Source organism: Tachyglossus aculeatus, chromosome 11 (genome assembly GCF_015852505.1).
Source record: "Tachyglossus aculeatus isolate mTacAcu1 chromosome 11, mTacAcu1.pri, whole genome shotgun sequence".
NCBI lineage: Eukaryota > Metazoa > Chordata > Mammalia > Monotremata > Tachyglossidae > Tachyglossus > Tachyglossus aculeatus.
The window spans coordinates 24,877,262-24,897,982 of record NC_052076.1 but is presented as its reverse complement, the minus strand read 5'-3'; the positions used below and the strand labels follow the sequence as shown (position 1 = coordinate 24,897,982).

Sequence of the window (20,721 nt, the reverse complement as noted above, 5' to 3'; positions counted from 1 at the left end):
ACTTCTAGACCGTGAGCCCACTGTTGGGTAGGGACTGTCTCTATACGTTGCCAACTTGGACTTCCCAAGCGCTTAGTCCAGCGCTCTGCACACAGTCAGCGCTCAATAAATACGATTGATGATTTTACTTGTCCATATCTATTCTATTTATTTTATTTTGTGAGTATGCTTGGTTTGGTTCTCTGTCTCCCCCTTTTAGACTGTGAGCCCACTGTTGGGTAGGGACCGTCTCTAGATGTTGCCAATTTGTACTTCCCAAGCGCTTAGTCCAGTGCTCTGCACACAGTCAGCGCTCAATAAATACGATTGATGATTTTACTTGTCCATATCTATTCGATTTATTTTATTCTGTGAGTATGTTTGGTTTTGTTCTCCGTCTCCCCCTTCTAGACCGTGAGCCCACTGTTGGGTAGGGACGGTCTCTCTATGCTGCCAACTTGGACTTCCCAAGCGCTTAGTCCAGCGCTCTGCACACAGTCAGCGCTCAATAAATACGATTGATGATTTCACTTGTCCATATCTATTCTATTTATTTTATTCTGTGAGTCTGTTTGGTTTTGTTCTCCGTCTCCCCCTTCTAGACCGTGAGCCCGCTGTTGGGTAGGGACTGTCTCTCTATGCTGCCAACTTGGACTTCCCAGGCGCTTAGTCCAGTGCTCTGCACACAGTCAGCGCTCAATAAATACGATTGATGATTTCACTTGTCCATATCTATTCTATTTATTTTATTCTGTGAGTATGTTTGGTTTTGTTCTCTGTCTCCCCCTTTTAGACTGTGAGCCCACTGTTGGGTAGGGACCGTCTCTCTATGTTGCCAACTTGGACTTCCCAAGCGCTTAGTCCAGTGCTCTGCACACAGTCAGCGCTCAATAAATACGACTGATGATGATTGATGAATCAACAAATCAATCAATCAATCGTATTGATGGAGATGAAGTGATCTCCATCAAGACGGCTTTGCCTGATCACTCCGGAACCTCCCCAGAGCTCAGAACGGCGCTCGGCACATAGTAAGCGCTTAATCCGTGCCGTCGTATTTATTGGGCGGCCCAGCTGGGCGTGAAGGGAGGGCGGGCGGGGGCTAGGAGAGGAGCTGGCGGGCCAGTAAGTAGCCGAGGCCTCCCAGTAGGCCCAGCAGGACCAGTCGCAGGGGCAGGAAATCCAGGGACCCCTCCAGCTGGGCGTGCAGGCGGAGGACTTGACGCCTCGTGGCTTCGCGGTCCCCGGAGTTGTCCACCACGTGCCGGGCCAGCCGCCGCTTCTCGTCCAGGGGCAGCTGCGCTGTGATACGCGCCTCCGCCTGCCCCGGGGACAGTCGGTCCCTCAGCGTCACCCGCCTCAGCTGGGCCTGGGGGTCGCTGAGGGGAGACGGGGCTGGTGTCAATCAATCAATCAATCAATCAATCGCATTTATTGAGCGCTGACTGCGTGCAGAGCACTGTACTAAGCGCTTGGGAAGTCCAAGTTGGCGACATCTAGAGACGGTCCCTACCCAACAGTGGGCTCACGGTCTAAAAAGGGGAGACGGAGAACAAAATGGCCTCAGCACGTCTTCCCCCCACGCTCCCCACGGGTCCGGGGGGCTGCCTCCTTCCCTCCCCGGGTCATTCCCGGGGAAGCAGCGGGGCTCGGTGGGAAAGAGCCCGGGCTTGGGAGTCAGAGGTCGTGGGTTCAAATCCCGGATCCGCCACTTGTCAGCTGGGCGACTTTGGGCGAGTCACTTCACTTCTCCGGGCCTCAGTTATCTCATCTGCAAAATGGGGATTAAAACTGTGAGCCCCATGTGGGACAACCTGATCACCCTGTAACCTCCCCAGCGCTTAGAACAGTGCTTTGCACATAGTAAGCGCTTATTATTATTATTAATATTCCCAGCCCTGGCCCACTGTTGGGTAGGGACCGTCTCTATACGTTGCCAACTTGGACTTCCCAAGCGCTTAGTCCAGTGCTCTGCACACAGGAAGCGCTCAGTAAATACGATTGATTGGTTGATTGATTGGGAATACTGGGATGGCCCTAGAATCACCAGGGTCGCAGGGGTGGGTGAAGGGCAGGGCGGCCTCAGCCTTGGGTGCATCTGGAAGCTGCTGGAGAAGCAGCGGGGCTCAGTGGAAAGAGCCCGGGCTTTGGAGTCCGAGGTCACGGGTTCGAATCCCGGCCCCGCCACTTGTCAGCTGGGTGACTTTGGGTGAGTCACTTCACTTCTCTAGGCCCTGAGAACTGAGAACTGAGGCTCCCTCATCTGTAAAATGGGGATGAAGACTGGGAGCCCTCCGTGGGACAACCTGATCATCTTGTAACCTCCCCAGCGCTTAGAACAGTGCTTTGCACCGAGTAAGCGCTTAATAAATGCCATTATTATTATTATTATTATTCTTTAGGCATTGAGAACTGAGGTTCCCTCATCTGTAAAATGGGAATGAAGACTGTGAGCCGCCTGTGGGACAACCGGATCACCTTGTAACCTCCCCAGCGCTTAGAACAGTGCTTTGCACAGAGTAAGCGCTTAATAAATGCCATCATTATTATTATTATTATTATTCTTTAGGCACTGAGAACTGAGGTTCCCTCATCTGTAAAATGGGGATGAAGACTGTGAGCCCCCCGTGGGACAACCTGATCACCTTGTAACCTCCCCAGAGCTTAGAGCAGTGCTTTGCACAGAGTAATAATAATATTAATAATGATAATGGCATTTATTAAGCGCTTACTATGTGCTAAGCACCGTTCTAAGCGCTGGGGAGGTTAACAAGGTGATCAGGTTGTCCCACGGGGGGCTCACAGTCTTTATCCCCATTTTACAGATGAGGTCACTGAGGCCCAGAGAAGTGAAGTGACTTGCCCACAGTCACACAGTTGATAAGTGGTGGAGCCGGGATTTGAACCCATGGCCTCTGACTGCAAAGCCCGGGCTCTTTCCACTGAGCCACGCTGCTTCTCAATTGTCAGCTGGGTGACTTTGGGCGAGTCACTTCACTTCTCTAGGCCCTGAGAACTGAGAACTGAGGCTCCCTCATCTGTAAAATGGGGATGAAGACTGTGAGCCCCACGTGGGACAACCTGATCACCTTGTAACCTCCCCAGCGCTTAGAACGGTGCTTGGCACATAGTAGGTGCTTAATAAATGCCATCATTATTATTACTATTATTCTCTAGGCTCTGAGAACTGAGGTTCCCTCATCTGTAAAATGGGGATGAAGACTGTGCCTCCCGTTGGACAACCTGATCACCTTGTAACCTCCCCAGCGCTTAGAACAGTGCTTTGCACATAGTAAGCGCTTAATAAATGCCATTATTATTATCATTATTATTCTTTAGGCACTGAGAACTGAGGTTCCTTCATCTGTAAAATGGGGATGAAGACTGTGAGCCCCCCGTGGGACAACCTGATCACCTTGTAACCTCCCCAGTCCTTAGAACAGTGCTTTGCACAGAGTAAGTGCTTAATAAATGCCGTCATTATTATTATTATTATTCTCTAGGCCCTGAGAACTGAGAACTGAGGTTCCCTCATCTGTAAAATGGGGATGAAGACTGTGAGCCCCCCATGGGTCAACCTGATCATCTTGTAACCTCCCCAGTGCTTAGAACAGTGCTTTGCACAGAGTAAGCGCTTAATAAATGCCATTATTATGATGATTATTATTATTATTCTTTAGGCACTGAGAACTGAGGTTCCTTCATCTGTAAAATGGGGATGAAGACTGTGAGCCCCCCGTGGGACAACCTGATCACCTTGTAACCTCCCCAGTCCTTAGAACTGTGCTTTGCACAGAGTAAGTGCTTAATAAATGCCATTATTATTATTATTATTATTATTCTCTAGGCCCTGAGAACTGAGAACTGAGGTTCCCTCATCTGTAAAATGGGGATGAAGACTGTGAGCCTCCCATGGGTCAACCTGATCACCTTGTAACCTCCCCAGCGCTTAGAACAGTGCTTTGCACAGAGTAAGCGCTTAATAAATGCCATTATTATTATTATTATTATTCTTTAGGCACTGAGAACTGAGGTTCCCTCATCTGTAAAATGGGGATGAAGACTGTGAGCCCCCCGTGGGACAACCTGATCACCTTGTAACCTCCCCAGCGCTTAGAACAGTGCTTTGCACATAGTAAGCGCTTAGCAAATGCCATCATTATTATTGAAGGTTTACAATGTGCCAAGCACTTTACTAAGCACTGGGGTAGATCCAAGATCATCAGGTCCTATCAGGGGCTTGCTAAGTAGGAGAAGCAGCGAGGCTCAGTGGAAAGAGCCCGGACTTGGGAGTCAGAGGTCATGGGTTCAAATCCCGGCTCCGCCAATTGTCAGCTGTGTGACTTTGGGCAAGTCGCTTCACTTCTCTGGGCCTCAGTTCCCTCATCTGGAAAATGGGGATTAAGACTGTAAGCCCCCCGTGTGGGACAACCTGATCACCTTATTAAAGAGAAGGATCCCCTTCTCTGGGCCTCAGTGACCTCATCTGTAAAATGGGGGTTAAGACTGTGAGCCCCCCGTGGGGCAACCTGATCACCTTATTAAAAAGAAGGATCACCTTCTCTGGGCCTCAGTTCCCTCATCTGTAAAATGGGGGTAAAGACTGTGAGCCCCCCCGTGGGACAACGTGATCACCTTGTAACCTCCCCAGCGCTTAGAACAGTGCCTTGCACATAGTAAGAGCTTAATAAATAATAATAATAATAATAATGGCATTTGTTAAGCGCTTACTATGTGCAGAGCACTGTTCTAAGCGCTGGGGGGGATACAAGATGATCAAGTTGCCCCATGTGGGGCTCACAATCAATCCCCATTTTACAGATGAGGTAACTGAGGCTCAGAGAAGTTAAGTGACTTGCCCAGGGTCACCCAATAGACATGTGGTGGAGCCAGGATGCCATCATTATTATTATTAGGAGGGAGAACAGGCATTAAATCCCCATTTTACAGCTGAGGGAAGTGAGGTGTAGAGAAGTGAAGTGATTTAGCTAAGATTTCCAGGAAGGGAAGCATTGGAGCTGGAATTAGAACCCAGGTTCTCCGACACCCGGAAATCTGCTCTTTCCCCTGGGTCACACTGCTTCTCCGGGCTAATTCCCGGCTAGTTCTCCTGAAGCGGTGCGGCCTAGAGAAAAAGAGCCGGGAGTCGGCGGGCCTGGGTTCTAATCCCAGCTCTGCCACTTAATCAATCGATCAATCGTATTTATTGAGAGCTTACTGTGTGCAGAGCACTGGACTAAGCGCTTGGGAAGTATAAATTGGCAACATATAGAGACAGTCCCCACCCAACAGTGGGCTCACAGTCTAAAAATAATAATAATAATAGTAATGAGGACATTTGTTAAGCGCTTACTATGTGCAAAGCGCCGTTCTAAGCGCTGGGGGGGATACAAGGTGATCAGCTTGTCCCACGTGGGGCTCGCAGTCTTCATCCCCATTTTACAGACGAGGTCACGGAGGCTTAGAGAAGTGAAGTGACTGGCCCAAGGTCACACAGCAGACATGGGGCGGAGCCGGGATTCGAACCCAGGACCTCTGACCCCCAAGCCCGGGCTCCTTCCACTGAGCCACGCTGCTTCCCAACGTCACACACTTGTCTGCTGCTGGACGTGTCACTTAACTTTTCTATGCCTCCGTTATCTCACCTGTAAAATGGGGGTGAAGACTGCGAGCCCCGCGTGGGGCATGGACTGGGACAACCTGATCAGCGCTTAGAACAGTGCTCTGCACATAGTAAGCGCTTCTCCCCCTCGTCCCCCTTTCCATCCCCCCATCTTACCTCCTTCCCTTCCCCACAGCACCTGTATATACGTATATATGTTTGTACAGATTTATTACTCTATTTATTTATGTATTTTACTTGTACATATCTATTCTATTTATTTTATTTTGTTAGTATGTTTGGTTTTGTTCTCTGTCTCCCCCTTTTAGACTGTGAGCCCGCCGTTGGGTCGGGACCGTCTCTATATGTTGCCAACTTGGACTTCCCAAGCGCTTAGTCCAGTGCTCTGCACCCAGTAAGTGCTCAATAAATACGATTGATTGATTGATTGATTCACAAGTACCAACGTTATTATTATCTACCCCAGAGCTTAGTACAGTGTGTGACACATAGTAAGCGCTTAATAAATACCATTAAAAACTCCCGCAAAAGCCTGGGGCAGGGGAGGGTGGGGCTGGATCTGTCTTCCTTGTTCACCTTGTATCCCCCCCAACACTTAGAACAGTGCTTTGCACATAGTAAGCGCTTAACAAATGCCATTATTATTATTATTATTATTATTAAAGTGGAAGCTTTTTGTGGGCAGCGAATATGCCCTTCTTTTGTTTTGTGCTTTCCAAGTGCTTAGCTCAGTGCATTGCCCACAGAAGGCACTTAATGACTCCTTCTTCCTCCTCCTCCTCCTCCTCCTTCATTCAATCGTATTTATTGAGCGCTTACTGTGTGCAGAGCACTGGACTAAGCGCTCCTCCTCCTGTCCTACTTACCAGTAGACTACGATGGTGTGTTTCATGAACCGCAAGAGGGTTTGTGTCTCGAACAAGAGGGGGATGTCCAAAATCACATAGCGGTACCCTGGGGAGAGCAACAGAAAGCCAAGGGATCAGTCTGGATAATGATGATGATGATAATAATAATAATAATAACAATAGTAATGGTATTTGTTAATAATAATAATAACACTGATGATTGATAATAATAATAATAATGGTATTTGTTAATAATAATGGCAATGATGATTGATTATAATAATAATAATTGTATTTGTTAATAATAATAATAACAACGATGATTGATGATGATAATAATAATAAGGCCCTGCTGAGCGCTCACCTCCTCCAGGAGGCCTTCCCAGACTGAGCCCCTTCCTTCCTCTCCCTCTCGTCCCCCTCTCCATCCCCCCAACTTACCTCCTTCCCTTCCCCACAGCACCTGCATATACGTACACATGTTTGTACATATTTATTACTCTATTTATTTATTTATTTTACTTGTACATATCTATCCTATTTATTTTATTTTGTTAGTCTGTTTGGTTTTGTTCTCTGTCTCCCCCTTTTAGACTGTGAGCCCACTGTTGGGTAGGGACTGTCTCTGTATGTTGCCAATTTGTACTTCCCAAGCGCTTAGTACAGTGCTCTGCACATAGTAAGCGCTCAATAAATACGATTGATGATGATGATAATAACGGCATTGGTTAATAATAATAATAATAAGAATGATGATTGATGATAATAATAATAGTAATAATGGTATTTGTTATTAATAATAATAACAATGATGATTGGTGATAACAATAACAATAATAATAATGGTATTTGTTAATAATAATGATAATGATAATGATTAATAATAATAATAATTGTATTTGTTAATAATGATAATAACGATGATTGGTGATGATAATAATAATAATGGTATTTGTTAATAATAATAATAACAATGATGATTGATAATAATAATGGTATTTGTTAATAATAATAATAACATTGATGATTGGTGATAATAATAATAATGGTATTTGTTAATAATAATAAAAATAATGATGGTATTTGTTAAGCACTTACTATGTGCCAAGCACTGTTCTAAGAGCTGGGGTAGTAATAATGACAATAACGATGGCATCTATTAAACGCTTACTACATGCAAAGCACTGTACTAAGCGCTAGGGTGGTTGCAAGGTGATCAGGTTGTCCCACGGGGGGCTCCCAGTCTTCATCCCCATTTTCCAGATGAGGTCACTGAGGCCCAGAGAAGTGAAGTGACTTGCCCAAAGTCACACAGCCGACAATTGGCGGAGCCGGGATTTGAACCCATGACCTCTGACTCCAAAGCCCTGGCTCTTTCCACTGAGCCACGCTGCTTCTCTAAGTTAATCGCTTAACTTTGTGCCAGGCACTGTACTAAACGCTGGGGTGGTTGTGAGCAGATTGTGTTGGACACAGTCCCTGTCCTACTTGGGGCTCACAGTCTCAATCCCCATTTTACAGATGAGGTCACTGAGGCCCAGAGAAGTGAAGTGACTCGCCCAAGGTCACACAGCAGACAAGTGTCGGAACAGGGATTAGAACCCATGACCTTCTGATTCCCAGGCCCGGGCTCTATCCACTATGCCATGCTGCTTTCATATAATAATAATAATGGCATTTATTAAGTGCTTACTATGTGCAAAGCACTGTTCTAAGCGCTGGGGAGGTTACGAGGTGATCAGGTTGTCCCACGGGGGGCTCCCAGTCTTCATCCCCATTTTCCAGATGAGGGAACTGAGGCCCAGAGAAGTTAAGTGCCCAAAGTCATTCATTCAATCATTCATTCGATCATATTTATTGAGCGCTTACTGTGTGCAGAGCACTGCACTAAGCGCTTGGGAAGTACAAGTTGGCAACATCTAGAGATGGTCCCTACCCAACAGCGGGCTCACAGTCTAGAAGGGGGAGACGGAGAACAAAACATATTAACAAAATAAAATTAGTAGAATAAATATGTACAAATAAAATAAATAAATAGAGTAATAAATCCGTACAAACATATATACATATATACAGGTGATGTGGGGAGGGGAAGGAGGTAAGGCGGGGGGGATGGGGAGGGGGAGGAGGGGAAGAGGAAGGAGGGGGCTCAGTCTGGGAAGGCCTCCTAAGTCACACAGCTGACAATTGGCAGAGCCGGGATTCGAACCCATGACCTCTGACTCCAAATGATGATGATGATGGTGATGGCATTTATTAAGTGCTTACTATGTGCAAAGCACTGTTCTAATAATACTAATAATGGCATTTATTAAGCGCTTACTATGTGCAAAGCACTGTTCTAAGCACTGGGGAGGTTACAAGGTGATCAGGTTGTCCCACGGGGGGCTCACAGTCCTAATCCCCACTTTACAGTTGAGGTAACTGAGGCCCAGAGAAGTGAAGTGACTTGTCCAAAGTCACACAGCTGACAAGTGGCGGAGCTGGGATTTGAACCCCTGACCTCTGATTCCAAAGCCCAGGCTCTTTCCACTGAGCCACGCTGCTTCTCTTCAATCAATCAGTCAATCAATCAATCGTATTTATTGAGCGCTTATTGTGTGCAGAACACTATACTAAGCGCTTGGGAAGTCCAAGTTGGCAACATCTAGAGACAGTCCCTACCCACCAGTGGGCTCACAGTCTTAAAGGGGGAGACAGAGAACAAAACCAAACATAACTAACAAAATAAAATAAATAGAATAGATATGTACAAGTAAAATAAGTAAATAAATAAATAGAGTAATCATCATCATCATCATCATCAATCGTATTTATTGAGCGCTTACTATGTGCAGAGCACTGTACTAAGCGCTTGGGAAGTCCAAGTTGGCAACATTTAGAGACAGTCCCTACCCACCAGTGGGCTCACAGTCTTAAAGGGGGAGACAGAGAACAGAACCAAACATAACTAACAAAATAAAATAAATAGAATAGATATGTACAAGTAAAATAAGTAAATAAATAAATAGAGTAATCATCATCATCATCATCATCAATCGTATTTATTGAGCGCTTACTATGTGCAGAGCACTATACTAAGCGCTTGGGAAGTCCAAGTTGGCAACATCTACAGACAGTCCCTACCCACCAGTGGGCTCACAGTCTTAAAGGGGGAGACAGAGAACAGAACCAAACATAACTAACAAAATAAAATAAATAGAATAGATATGTACAAGTAAAATAAGTAAATAAATAAATAGAGTAATCATCATCATCATCATCATCAATCGTATTTATTGAGCGCTTACTATGTGCAGAGCACTATACTAAGCGCTTGGGAAGTCCAAGTTGGCAACATCTTGAGACAGTCCCTACCCACCAGTGGGCTCACAGTCTTAAAGGGGGAGACAGAGAACAGAACCAAACATAACTAACAAAATAAAATAAATGGAATAGATATGTACAAGTAAAATAAGTAAATAAATAAATACAGTAATCATCATCATCATCAATCATATTTATTGAGCGCTTACTATGTGCAGAGCACTATACTAAGCACTTGGGAAATCCAAGTTGGCAACATCTAGAGACAGTCCCTACCCACCAGTGGGCTCACAGTCTTAAAGGGGGAGACAGAGAACAGAACCAACTATAACTAACAAAATAAAATAAACAGAATAGATATGTACAAGTAAAATAAATAAATAAATAAACAGAGTGATAAATATGTACAAACATATAGACATATATACAGGTAGATAGCGGTAGATAGATAGATTCCACTGTTGGGTAGGGGTTGTCTCTCTATGTTGCCAACTTGGACTTCCCAAGCGCTTAGTACAGTGCTCTGCACACAGTAAGCGCTCAATAAGTACGATTGAATGAATGAATGAATGAATGAATGATAGCGGGCATCCCGCCAGGCCGGGCCTGGGGCTCTGCTGGCCTTTCCGACCTCCCCTCTCTGGGGGACTTTCAACACCTCCTTATCTTCCCTAGTCCCTGTCTCTCCTCGCTGGCTCTTTCCTCCTTGGGCCCTTGTGTTTCGGGCCTTCTGCCATCACATCTCTCAGCCTTGATAAGCTCCACACGCGGCCCTGACTCTATTAAGACATCGCGCCTACGCCGAGACCTTCCCAACAGTTGGTGATCTTATCCGGTGTTTGACTCAAGCAGGCCTGACAGGTCTATTTGTTCTGCGTGTCGGGGGACAACCCGGGATGGAGGGAACCTCGGCCGCCGTCCCCATTCTTCACCTTATCGAGCCAGAGAGAGCTTCTCCGGCTTTTATTCCGGGCGAAGGAGCGGGGACATTTCAGAGCCAGTGACATTATCCAACGCCAAGTCCCACGGGGAGATGGGTCGGCTCAGAAGCCCGGCAGATGGGTTTGGAGCCAGCCTGCAGCGGGGGGCGGAGGGGAAGGGAGAGCGAGATGGAGGGTGGGGGGCTTCGGACCTCTGGGACGGGGAGGGGGCTAGGGACCCCCAATGAGGCAAGGTGGGTCGCCGGAGCTCCAGGCCCGGGCTCTGACTCGTCCCCGGTTCTTAGGGTGAGCGAACGTCGCCGTCCCTAATGAAAACTCTGAAAATGGGTGAGGTGGTAACTGGGGAAAAGTGCCAGGTGGTAATCGAGGAAATGGTCCAGGAGGCAGCCAAGGAAGCGGGCCAGGAGGTAGCCGAGGAAGCGGGCCAGGCCGTAACCGAGGAAACGGGCCAGGCGATAGCCGAGGAAACGGGCGAGGCGGTAACTGAGGAAACGGGCCTGGTGATATAGCCTGGGAAACAGGCGAGGGGATAGCTGAGGAAACGGGACAGCTGGTAGCCAGGGAAACAGGCGAGGTGGTAGCCAAGGAAACCGTCCAGTAGTAGCCAAGGAAACAGGCCAGGAAGTAGCAGAGAAAATGGGCCAGGCGGTAGCTGAGGCAACCGGCCAGGTGGTTACCGAAGGAATGGGCCAGGCGATAGCCGAGGAAATGGGTGAGGTGATAACTGAGGAAACAGGCCTGGTGATATAGCCTGGGAAACAGGCAAGGGGATAGCTGAGGAAACGGGATGGGTGGTAGCCAGGGAAACAGGCCAGGTGGTAGCAAAGGAAACCAGCCAGGAGGTAGTCAAGGAAACAGGCCAGGCAGTAGCTGAGAAAACAGGCCAGGAAGTAACCGAGGAAACGGGCAGGCGGTAACCGAAGAAATGGGCCAGGCAATAGCCGAGGGAACGGGCGAGGCGATAACTGAGGAAACAGGCCTGGTGATATAGCCTGGGAAACAGGCGAGGGGATAGCTGAGGAAACGGGACAGGTGGTAGCCAGGGAAATAGGCCAGATGATAGCCAAGGAAACCAGCCAGCAATAGCCAAGGAAACAGGCCAGGCAGTAGCTGAGAAAACAGGCCGGGAAGTAACTGAGCAAATGGGCCGGGAAGTAACTGAGCAAATGTGCCAGGAAGTAGCCGAGTAAATGGGCCAGGAAGTAGCTGAGGAAATGGGCAGGCAGTAACTGAAGAAACTGGCCAGGCGATAGCTGAGGAAACGGGCGAGGTGATAACTGAGGAAAAGGTCTGGTGATATAGCCTGGGAAACAGGCGAGGGGATAGCTGAGGAAACGGGACATGTGGGAGCCGGGGAAACAGGCCAGGTGGTAGCCAAGGAAACCGGTCAGGAGGTAGCCAAGGAAACGGGCCAGGCTGTAGCTGAGCAAACGGGCCAGGCAGTAGCTGAGAAAATAGGCCAGGAAGTAGCCGAGGAAACAGGCAGGCGGTAACCGAAGAAACGGGCCAGGCAATAGCCGAGGAAATGGGTGAGGTGATAACTGAGGAAACAGGCCTGGTGATATAACCTGGTAAACAGGTGAGGGGATAGCTGAGGAAACGGGACAGCTGGTAGCCAGGGAAACAGGTCAGTTGGTAGCCAAGGAAACCAGCCAGGAGTGGCCAAGGAAACAGGCCAGGCGGTGGCCAAGCAAAGGGGCCAAGCAGTAGCTGAGAAAATAGGCCAGGAAGTAGCCAAGGAAACGGGCAGGCGGTAACCGAAGAAATGGGCCAGGCCAGGTGATAACTGAGGAAACAGGCCTGGCGATATAGCCTGGGAAACAGGTGAGGGGATAGCTGAGGAAACGGGACAGCTGGTAGCCAGGAAAACAGGCCAGGTGGTAGCCAAGGAAACCGGTCAGGAGGTAGTCAAGGAAACGGGCCAGGCGGTAGCTGAGAAAATGGGCCAGGAAGTAGCTGAGGAAATGGGCAGGCGGTAAACGAAGAAATGGGCCAGGCAATAGTCGAGGAAACGGGCGAGGCAATAACTGGGGAAACAGGCCTGGTGATATAGCCTGGGAAACAGGCGAGGGAATAGCTGAGGAAACGGGACAGCTGGTAGCCAGGGAAACAGGCGAGGTGGTAGCCAAGGAAACCATCCAGTAGTAGCCAAGGAAACAGGCAAGGAAGTAGCAGAGAAAATGGGCCAGGTGGTAGCCGAGGCAACCGGCCAGGCGGTAACCGAAGGAACAGGCCAGGCGATAGCCGAGGAAACGGGCGAGGCGATAACTGAGGAAACAGGCCTGGTGATATAGCCTGGGAAACAGGAGAGGGGATAGCTGAGGAAATGGGACAGGCGGTAGCCAGGGAAGCAGGCCAGGTGGTAGCCAAGGAAACCAGCCAGGAGGTAGCCAAGGAAACAGGCCAGGCAGTAGCTGAGAAAATGGGCCAGGCAATAGCCGAGGAAACGGGCAAGGTGATAACTGAGGAAACAGGCCTGGTGATATAGCCTGGGAAACAGGCGAGGGGATAGCTGAGGAAACGGGACAGGTGGTAGCCAGGGAAATAGGCCAGATGATAGCCAAGGAAACCAGCCAGCAATAGCCAAGGAAACAGGCCAGGCAGTAGCTGAGAAAATGGGCCAGGAAGTAATTGAGCAAATGGGCCAGGAAGTAGCCTAGGAAACGGGCCAGGAAGTAGCCAAGGAAACAGGCAGGCAGTAACTGAAGAAACTGGCCAGATGTTAGCTGAGGAAACGGGCGAGGTGATAACTGAGGAAACAGGCCTGGTGATATAACCTGGGAAACAGGCGAGGGGATAGCTGAGGAAACGGGACAGCTGGTAGCCAGGGAAACAGGACAGGTGGTAGCCAAGGAAACTGGCCAGGAGTGGCCAAGGAAACAGGCCAGGTGGTGGCCGAGCAAACGGGCCAGGCAGTAGCTGAGAAAATGGGCCAGGAAGTAGCCAAGGAGACGGGCAGGCGGTAACCGAAGAAATGGGCCAGGCCAGGTGATAACTGAGGAAACAGGCCTGGTGATATAGCCTAGGAAACAGGCAAGGGGATAGCTGAGGAAACGGGACAGGTGGTAGCCAGGAAAACAGGCCAGGTGGTAGCCAAGGAAACCGGTCAGGAGGTAGCCAAGGAAACGGGCCAGGCAGTAGCTGAGAAAATGGGCCAGGAAGGAGCCGAGGAAATGGGCAGGCGGTAACCGAAGAAACGGGCCAGGCAATAGCCGAGGAAACGGGTGAGGCGATAACTGAGGAAACAGGCCTGGTGATATAACCTGGGAAACAGGCGAGGGGATAGCTGAGGAAACGGGACAGCTGGTAGCCAGGGAAACAGGCCAGGTGGTAGCCAAGGAAACCGGCCAGCAATAGCCAAGGAAACAGGCCAGGCAGTAGCTGAGAAAACAGGCCAGGAAGTAACTGAGCAAATGGGCCAGGAAGTAGCCGAGGAAACGGGCCAGGAAGTAGCTGAGGAAATGGACAGGCAGTAACTGAAGAAACTGGCCAGGCGATAGCTGAGGAAATGGGCGAGGTGATAACTGAGGAAACAGGTCTGGTGATATAGCCTGGGAAACAGGCGAGGGGATAGCTGAGGAAACGGGACAGATGGTAGCCAGGGAAACAGGCCAGGTGGTAGCCAAGGAAACCGGCCAGGAGTGGCCAAGGAAACAGGCCAGGCGGTGGCCGAGCAAAGGGGCAAGGCAGTAGCTGAGAAAATGGGCCAGGAAGTAGCCAAGGAAACGGGCAGGCGGTAACCGAAGAAATGGGCCAGGCCAGGTGATAACTGAGGAAACAGGCCTGGTGATATAGCCTAGGAAACAGGCAAGGGGATAGCTGATGAAACGGGACAGGTGGTAGCCAGGGAAACAGGCCAGGTGGTAGCCAAGGAAACCGGTCAGGAGGTAGCCAAGGAAACGGGCCAGGCGGTAGCTGAGAAAATGGGCCAGGAAGGAGCCGAGGAAATGGGCAGGCGGTAACCGAAGAAATGGGCCAGGCAATAGTTGAGGAAACGGGCGAGGCGATAACTGAGGAAACAGGCCTGGTGATATAGCCTGGGAAACAGGCGAGGGGATAGCTGAGGAAACGGGACAGGTGGTAGCCAGGGAAATAGGCCAGATGGTAGCCAAGGAAACCGGCCAGCAATAGCCAAGGAAACAGGCCAGGCAGTAGCTGAGAAAATGGGCCAGGAAGTAACTGCGCAAATGGGCAGGCAGTAGCTGAAGAAACTGGCCAGACAATAGCTGAGGAAACGGGAGAGGTGATAACTGAGGAAACAGGTCTGGTGATATATCCTGGGAAACAGGCGAGGGGATAGCTGAGGAAACGGGACAGGTGGGAGCCGGGGAAACAGGCCAGGTGGTAGCCAAGGAAACCGGCCAGGAGTGGCCAAGGAAACAGGCCAGGCAGTGGCCGAGCAAACGGGCCAGGCAGTAGCTGAGAAAATGGGCCAGGAAGTAGCCAAGGAAACGGGTAGGCGGTAACCGAAGAAATGGGCCAGGCCAGGTGATAACTGAGGAAACAGGCCTGGTGATAAAGCCTGGGAAACAGGCGAGGGGATAGCTGAGGAAACGGGACAGCTGGTAGCCAGGGAAACAGGTCAGGTGGTACCCAAGGAAACCGGTCAGGAGGTAGCCAAGGAAATGGGCCAGGTAGTAGCTGAGAAAATGGGCCAGGAAGTAGCCGAGGAAATGGGCAGGTGGTAACTGAAGAAATGGGTCAGGCAATAGCTGAGGTAACGGGCGAGGCGATAACTGAGGAAACGGGCCTGGTGATATAACCTGGGAAACAGGCGAGGGGATAGCTGAGGAAACGGGACAGGTGGTAGCCAGGGAAACAGGCCAGGTGGTAGCCAAGGAAACCGGCCAGGAGTGGCCAAGGAAACAGGCCAGGCGGTGGCCGAGCAAATGGGCCAGGCAGTAGCTGAGAAAATGGGCCAGGAAGTAGCCGAGGAAACGGGCCAGGCAAGGCGATAACTGAGGAAAAAGGCCTGGTGATATAGCCTGGGAAACAGGCGAGGGGATAGCTGAGGAAACTGGACAGCTGGTAGCCAGGGAAACAGGTGAGGTGGTAGCCAAGGAAACCATCCAGAAGTAGCCAAGGAAACAAGCCAGGCAGTAGCTGAGAAAATGGGCCAGGAAGTAGCCGAGGAAACCGGCCAGGCTGTAGTCAAGGAAATAAGCCAGGCGGTAGTCTAGGAAACCAGCCAAATAGTAGCTGAGTAAAACCAGCCAAGCAGTAGCCAAGGAAATGGGCCAGGTGGTAGCCAAGGAAATCAATCAATCAATCGTATTTATTGAGTGCTTACTGTGTGCAGAGCACTGTATTAAGCGCTTGGGAAGTACAAATCAGCAACACATAGAGATGGTAGCTGAGGAAACCAGCCAGGTAGTATCCAAGGAAATGGGCCTGGTGGTAGCTTAGGAAACAGATCAGGAAGTACCCAAGGAAACTGGCCGGGTGGTAATAATAATGATGGCATTTATTAAGCGCTTACTATGTGCAAACCACTGTTCTAAGCGCTGGGGAGGTTACAAGGTGATCAGGTGGTCCCACGGGGGGCTCCCAGTCTTCATCCCCATTTTCCAGGTGAGGGAACTGAGGCCCAGAGAAGTGAAGCGACTCGCCCAGAGTCACACAGCCGACAATTGGCGGAGCCGGGATTTGAACCCGTGACCTCTGACTCCAAAGCCCGGGCTCTTGCCACTGAGCCACGCTGGGGAAATGGGCAGGACCAGACAGCCCCTCGGGGGCTCCTTCTCAAAGCAAGGTCTGTGGTCTGTGTGTTGTACATATCTATTCTATTTATTTTATTTTGTTAGTATGTTTGGTTTTGTTCTCTGTCTCCCCCTTTTAGACTGTGAGCCCACTGTTGGGTAGGGACTGTCTCTATTTGTTGCCAACTTGGACTTCCCAAGCGCTTAGTACAGTGCTCTGCACACAGTAAGCGCTCAATAAATATGATTGATTGATTGATTGGGTTCGAGGGCTGTGGGCTGAGACCACAAGCTCCTCGAGGGCCAGGGGGACTCCAGAGGCTTCGCCCCAAGCTCTGTACGCTGCCAATGAAGATGAAGAGGAGGATGGGGAGGGCTTTGCCCCTCTCCATTCATTCGGTTGTATTTATTGAGCGCTTACTGTGTGCAGAGCACTGGACTAAGAGCTGGGGAGAGTCCAATACAACAATAAACGGACACATTCCCTGCCCACAACGAGCTGACAGTCTAGAAAGGGGAAGACAGATGTGGATACAAACATTCAATTCATTCATTCAATCATTTCTGGGTGCTTAGTACAGTGCTCTGCACAAAGTAAGCGCTCAATAAGTACAATTGAATTTCATTCATTCAATCGTATTTATTGAGCGCTCATTGTGTGCAGACCACCGCACTAAGCGCTTGGGAAGTCCAAGTTGGCAACATATAGAGACGTTCCCTACCCAACAGTGGGCTCACAGTCTAGAAATAAATAAATAAATAAATAAATAAATAAACAAACAAACAAATAAACAAACAAATAAACAAATAAATAAATAAATAAAAATAGAAATAAATAAATTACAGATATGTACATAAGTGCTGTGGGGCTGGGCCACCCATTCATTCAATTTCTGGGTAGGGACCGTCTCTATATGTTGCCAACTTGTACTTCCCAAGCGCTTAGTACAGTGCTCTGCACACAGTAAGCGCTCAATAAATACGATTGAATGAATGAAATTCAATCGTATTTATTGAGCACTTACTGTGTGCAGAGCACTGTACTAAGCACCCAGAAAGGCTCCGGTCCTTCAAGGGTAAGAGAGGGGGTGGTGAGACTCATCGCCTTCTTTCATGGCTTCAAATCTCAGCTCCGCCACTTGTCAGCTGTGTGACCTTGGGCAAGTCACTTAACTCCTCTGCGCTTCAGTCCCCTCATAAGTAAAATGGGGATTAAGACCGTGAGCCCCACGTGGGACAACCTGATCACCTTGTATCCCCCCCTCAGCGCTTAGAACAGTGCTTTGCACATAGTAAGCGCTTAACAAATACCGTCAATATTATTATTATTATTATTTCTCTTTCAGTGAGAAAACAGAAACCCGGGTGAGGCCCTCTGCATCCCAGCAATTTGGGGGGGAAGGTGCTCAATAAAAACAACTACCCCATCCCCCCCGCCCTACCTCCTTCCCCTCCCCACAGCACCTGTATATATGTTTGGACAGATTTATTACTCGATTTATTTTACTTGTACATATTTACTATTCTATTGATTTTAGTTGGTTAATATGATTTGTTTTGTTGTCTGTCTCTCCCTTCTCGCCTGTGAGCCCGCTGTTGGGTAGGGACCGTCTCTATCTGTTGCCAACTTGGACTTCCCAAGCGCTTAGTCCAGTGCTCTGCGCACAGTAAGCGCTCAATAAATACGGTTGAACGAATGAATGAATGGGGATTAATCAATCAATCAATCAATCGTATTTATTGAGCGCTTACTGTGCGCAGATCACTGTACTAAGCGCTTGGGAAGTACAAGTCGGCAACACATAGAGACGGGCCCTACCCAACAGCGGGCTCACAGTCTAGAAGGGGGAGACAGAGAACAAAACCAAACAGACTAACAAAATAAAATAGAATAGATATGTACGAGAAAGATAAATAAATAAATAAATAAATAAATAAATGAATAGAGTAATAAATATGTACAAACATATATACATATATACAGGTGCTGTGGGGAAGGGAAGGAGGAAAGATGGGGGAATTAAGACTGTGAGCCCCCCGTGGGAGAACCTGATCACCTTGTATCTTCCCCAGTGCTTAGAACAGTGCTTTGCACATAGTAAGCGCTTAATAAATGCCACCATTATTATTAGTAGTAGTATTATGACTGAATGAATGAATGAATATTATCATATTGTACTCCCTCAAGTGCTTAGTACAGTGCTCTGCACACAGTAAGCGCTCAATCATCATCAATCATATTTATTGAGCGCTTACTATGTGCAGAGCACTGTACTAAGCGCTTGGGAAGTACAAATTGGCAACACATAGACACAGTCCCTACCCAACAGTGGGCTCACAGTCTAAAAGTAAATTCGACCGACTGACTGACTAATGTTGAACTTCGATGTGACAAACGATCCCTGCCCGCAAGTTTCTCTAGACCGTAAGGTCGTCGTGGGCAGGGAACTAAGCAGCGCGGCTCAGTGGAAAAGAGCCCGGGCTTTGGAGTCAGAGGTCACGGGTTCAAATCCCGGCTCCGCCACTTGTCAGCTGTGTGACTCTGGGCAAGTCACTTCACTTCTCTGTGCCTCAGTGACCTCATCTGGAAAATGGGGATGAAGACCGTGAGCCCCCCGTGGGACAACCTGATCACCTTGTGACCTCCCCAGCGCTTAGAACAGTGCTTTGCACAGAGTAAGCGCTTAATAAATGCCATCATTATTATTATTGTCTACCAACTCTGTTCTATTGTGCTCTCCCAAGCGCTTAGTACAGTGCTCTGCCTGCAGTAAGCCCTCAATAAATGCCGCTGATGGATTAGTACAGTGCTCTGCACACAGTAAGTGCTCATCAATCAATCAATCGTATTTATTGAGCGCTTACTGTGTGCAGAGCACTGTACTAAGTGCTTAATAAATTAATTAATAAATTAATTAATAAATAAATACGCTCAATAAATACAATTGATTGATTGATTGATTGATTGAAGTCTCTGATTATGCCGTTAAGCAATTTCAGAATATGGTTACTCTGTGCTAAGCGTTGGCTTGGGTAGATAAAAGATTAACGCATCGGACACTGTCCCTGCCTCACATGGGGGTCGCCATCCCACCCCCATTTTACAGAGGAGGAAACTGAGCCAAATACATTGTACTTACCCCAGTGTTTAGCACATAATAATAATGATGGCATTTGTTAAGCGCTTACTGTGTGCAGAGCACTGTACTAAGCGCTTAATAAATTACTTAATAAATTTATTAATAAATAAATACGCTCAATAAATACGATTGATCGATTGAAGTCTCTGATTATGCCGTTAAGCAATTTGAGAATATGGTTACTCTGTGCTAAGCGTTGGCTTGGGTAGATAAAAGATTAACGGATCGGACACTGTCCCTGCCTCACATGGGGGTCGCCATCCCACCCCCATTTTACAGAGGAGGAAACTGAGCCAAATACATTGTACTTACCCCAGTGTTTAGCACATAATAATAATGATGGCATTTGTTAAGCGCTTACTATGCGCAAAGCACTGTTCTAAGCGCTGGGGGGGGGATGCAAGGTGATCAACCTGTCCCACGTGGGGCTCACAGTCAATCCCCATTTCCCAGATGAGGTAACTGAGGCTCAGAGAAGTTCAGAGGCTCAGAGAAGCAGCGTGGCTCAGTGGAAAGAGCCCGGCCTCTGGAGTCCAAGGTCATGGGTTCAAATCCCAGCTCCGCCAATGGTCAGCTGGGTGACTTTGGGCGAGTCACTTCACTTCTCTGGGCCTCAGTTCCCTTATCTGTAAAATGGGGATGAAGACTGTGAGCCCCCCCATGGGTCAACCTGATCATCATCATCATCAATCGTATTTATTGAGCGCTTACTGTGTGCAGAGCACTGTACTAAGCGCTTGGGAAGTACAAATTGGCAACATATAGAGACAGTCCCTACCCAACAGTGGGCTCACAGTCTAAAACCTGATCACCTTGTAACCTCCCCAGCGCTTAGAACAGTGCTTTGCACGTAGTAAGCGCTTAATAAATGCCATCCTTATTATTATTATTATTAAGTGACTTGCCCAAGCTCACACACCAGACATGTGGCGAAGCTGGGATTCGAACCCATGACCTCTGACTCCAAAGCCCGGGCTCTTTCCACTGAGCCACGCCGCTTCTCTCAAGTGCCTCACAAATACTGTTATTATTATCATTATTACTTTATCATCATTATTATCCCTTCAGACTGTAAGTTTCTTATGGGGGGATGGGGAGGAGGAGAGGAAAAAGGGGGCTCAGTCTGGGAAGGCCCGGCCTCCCCCTCGACATCCAACACATCACCGCTCTTCCCACCTTCAATCA

The 20,721-nt window shown here is 48.6% G+C and overlaps 1 protein-coding gene across 1 annotated transcript in view; it reads right to left on the bottom strand.

Annotated features, from left to right (window-relative positions):
- Nucleotides 1-1,076: 1,076 nt before the first annotated feature.
- Nucleotides 1,077-20,721, bottom strand: part of DCAKD (dephospho-CoA kinase domain containing) — a 30,323-nt gene continuing 10,678 nt past the window's right edge. Inside the window, exons 3-4 of the mRNA XM_038754642.1 lie at nucleotides 6,469-6,556; nucleotides 1,077-1,358 (exon numbers count right to left, since the gene is read on the bottom strand). Of these exons, the coding sequence (XP_038610570.1) occupies nucleotides 1,082-1,358; nucleotides 6,469-6,556 (365 nt within the window). The 3' untranslated portion in view covers nucleotides 1,077-1,081. The remainder of the gene's footprint in view (nucleotides 1,359-6,468; nucleotides 6,557-20,721) is intronic.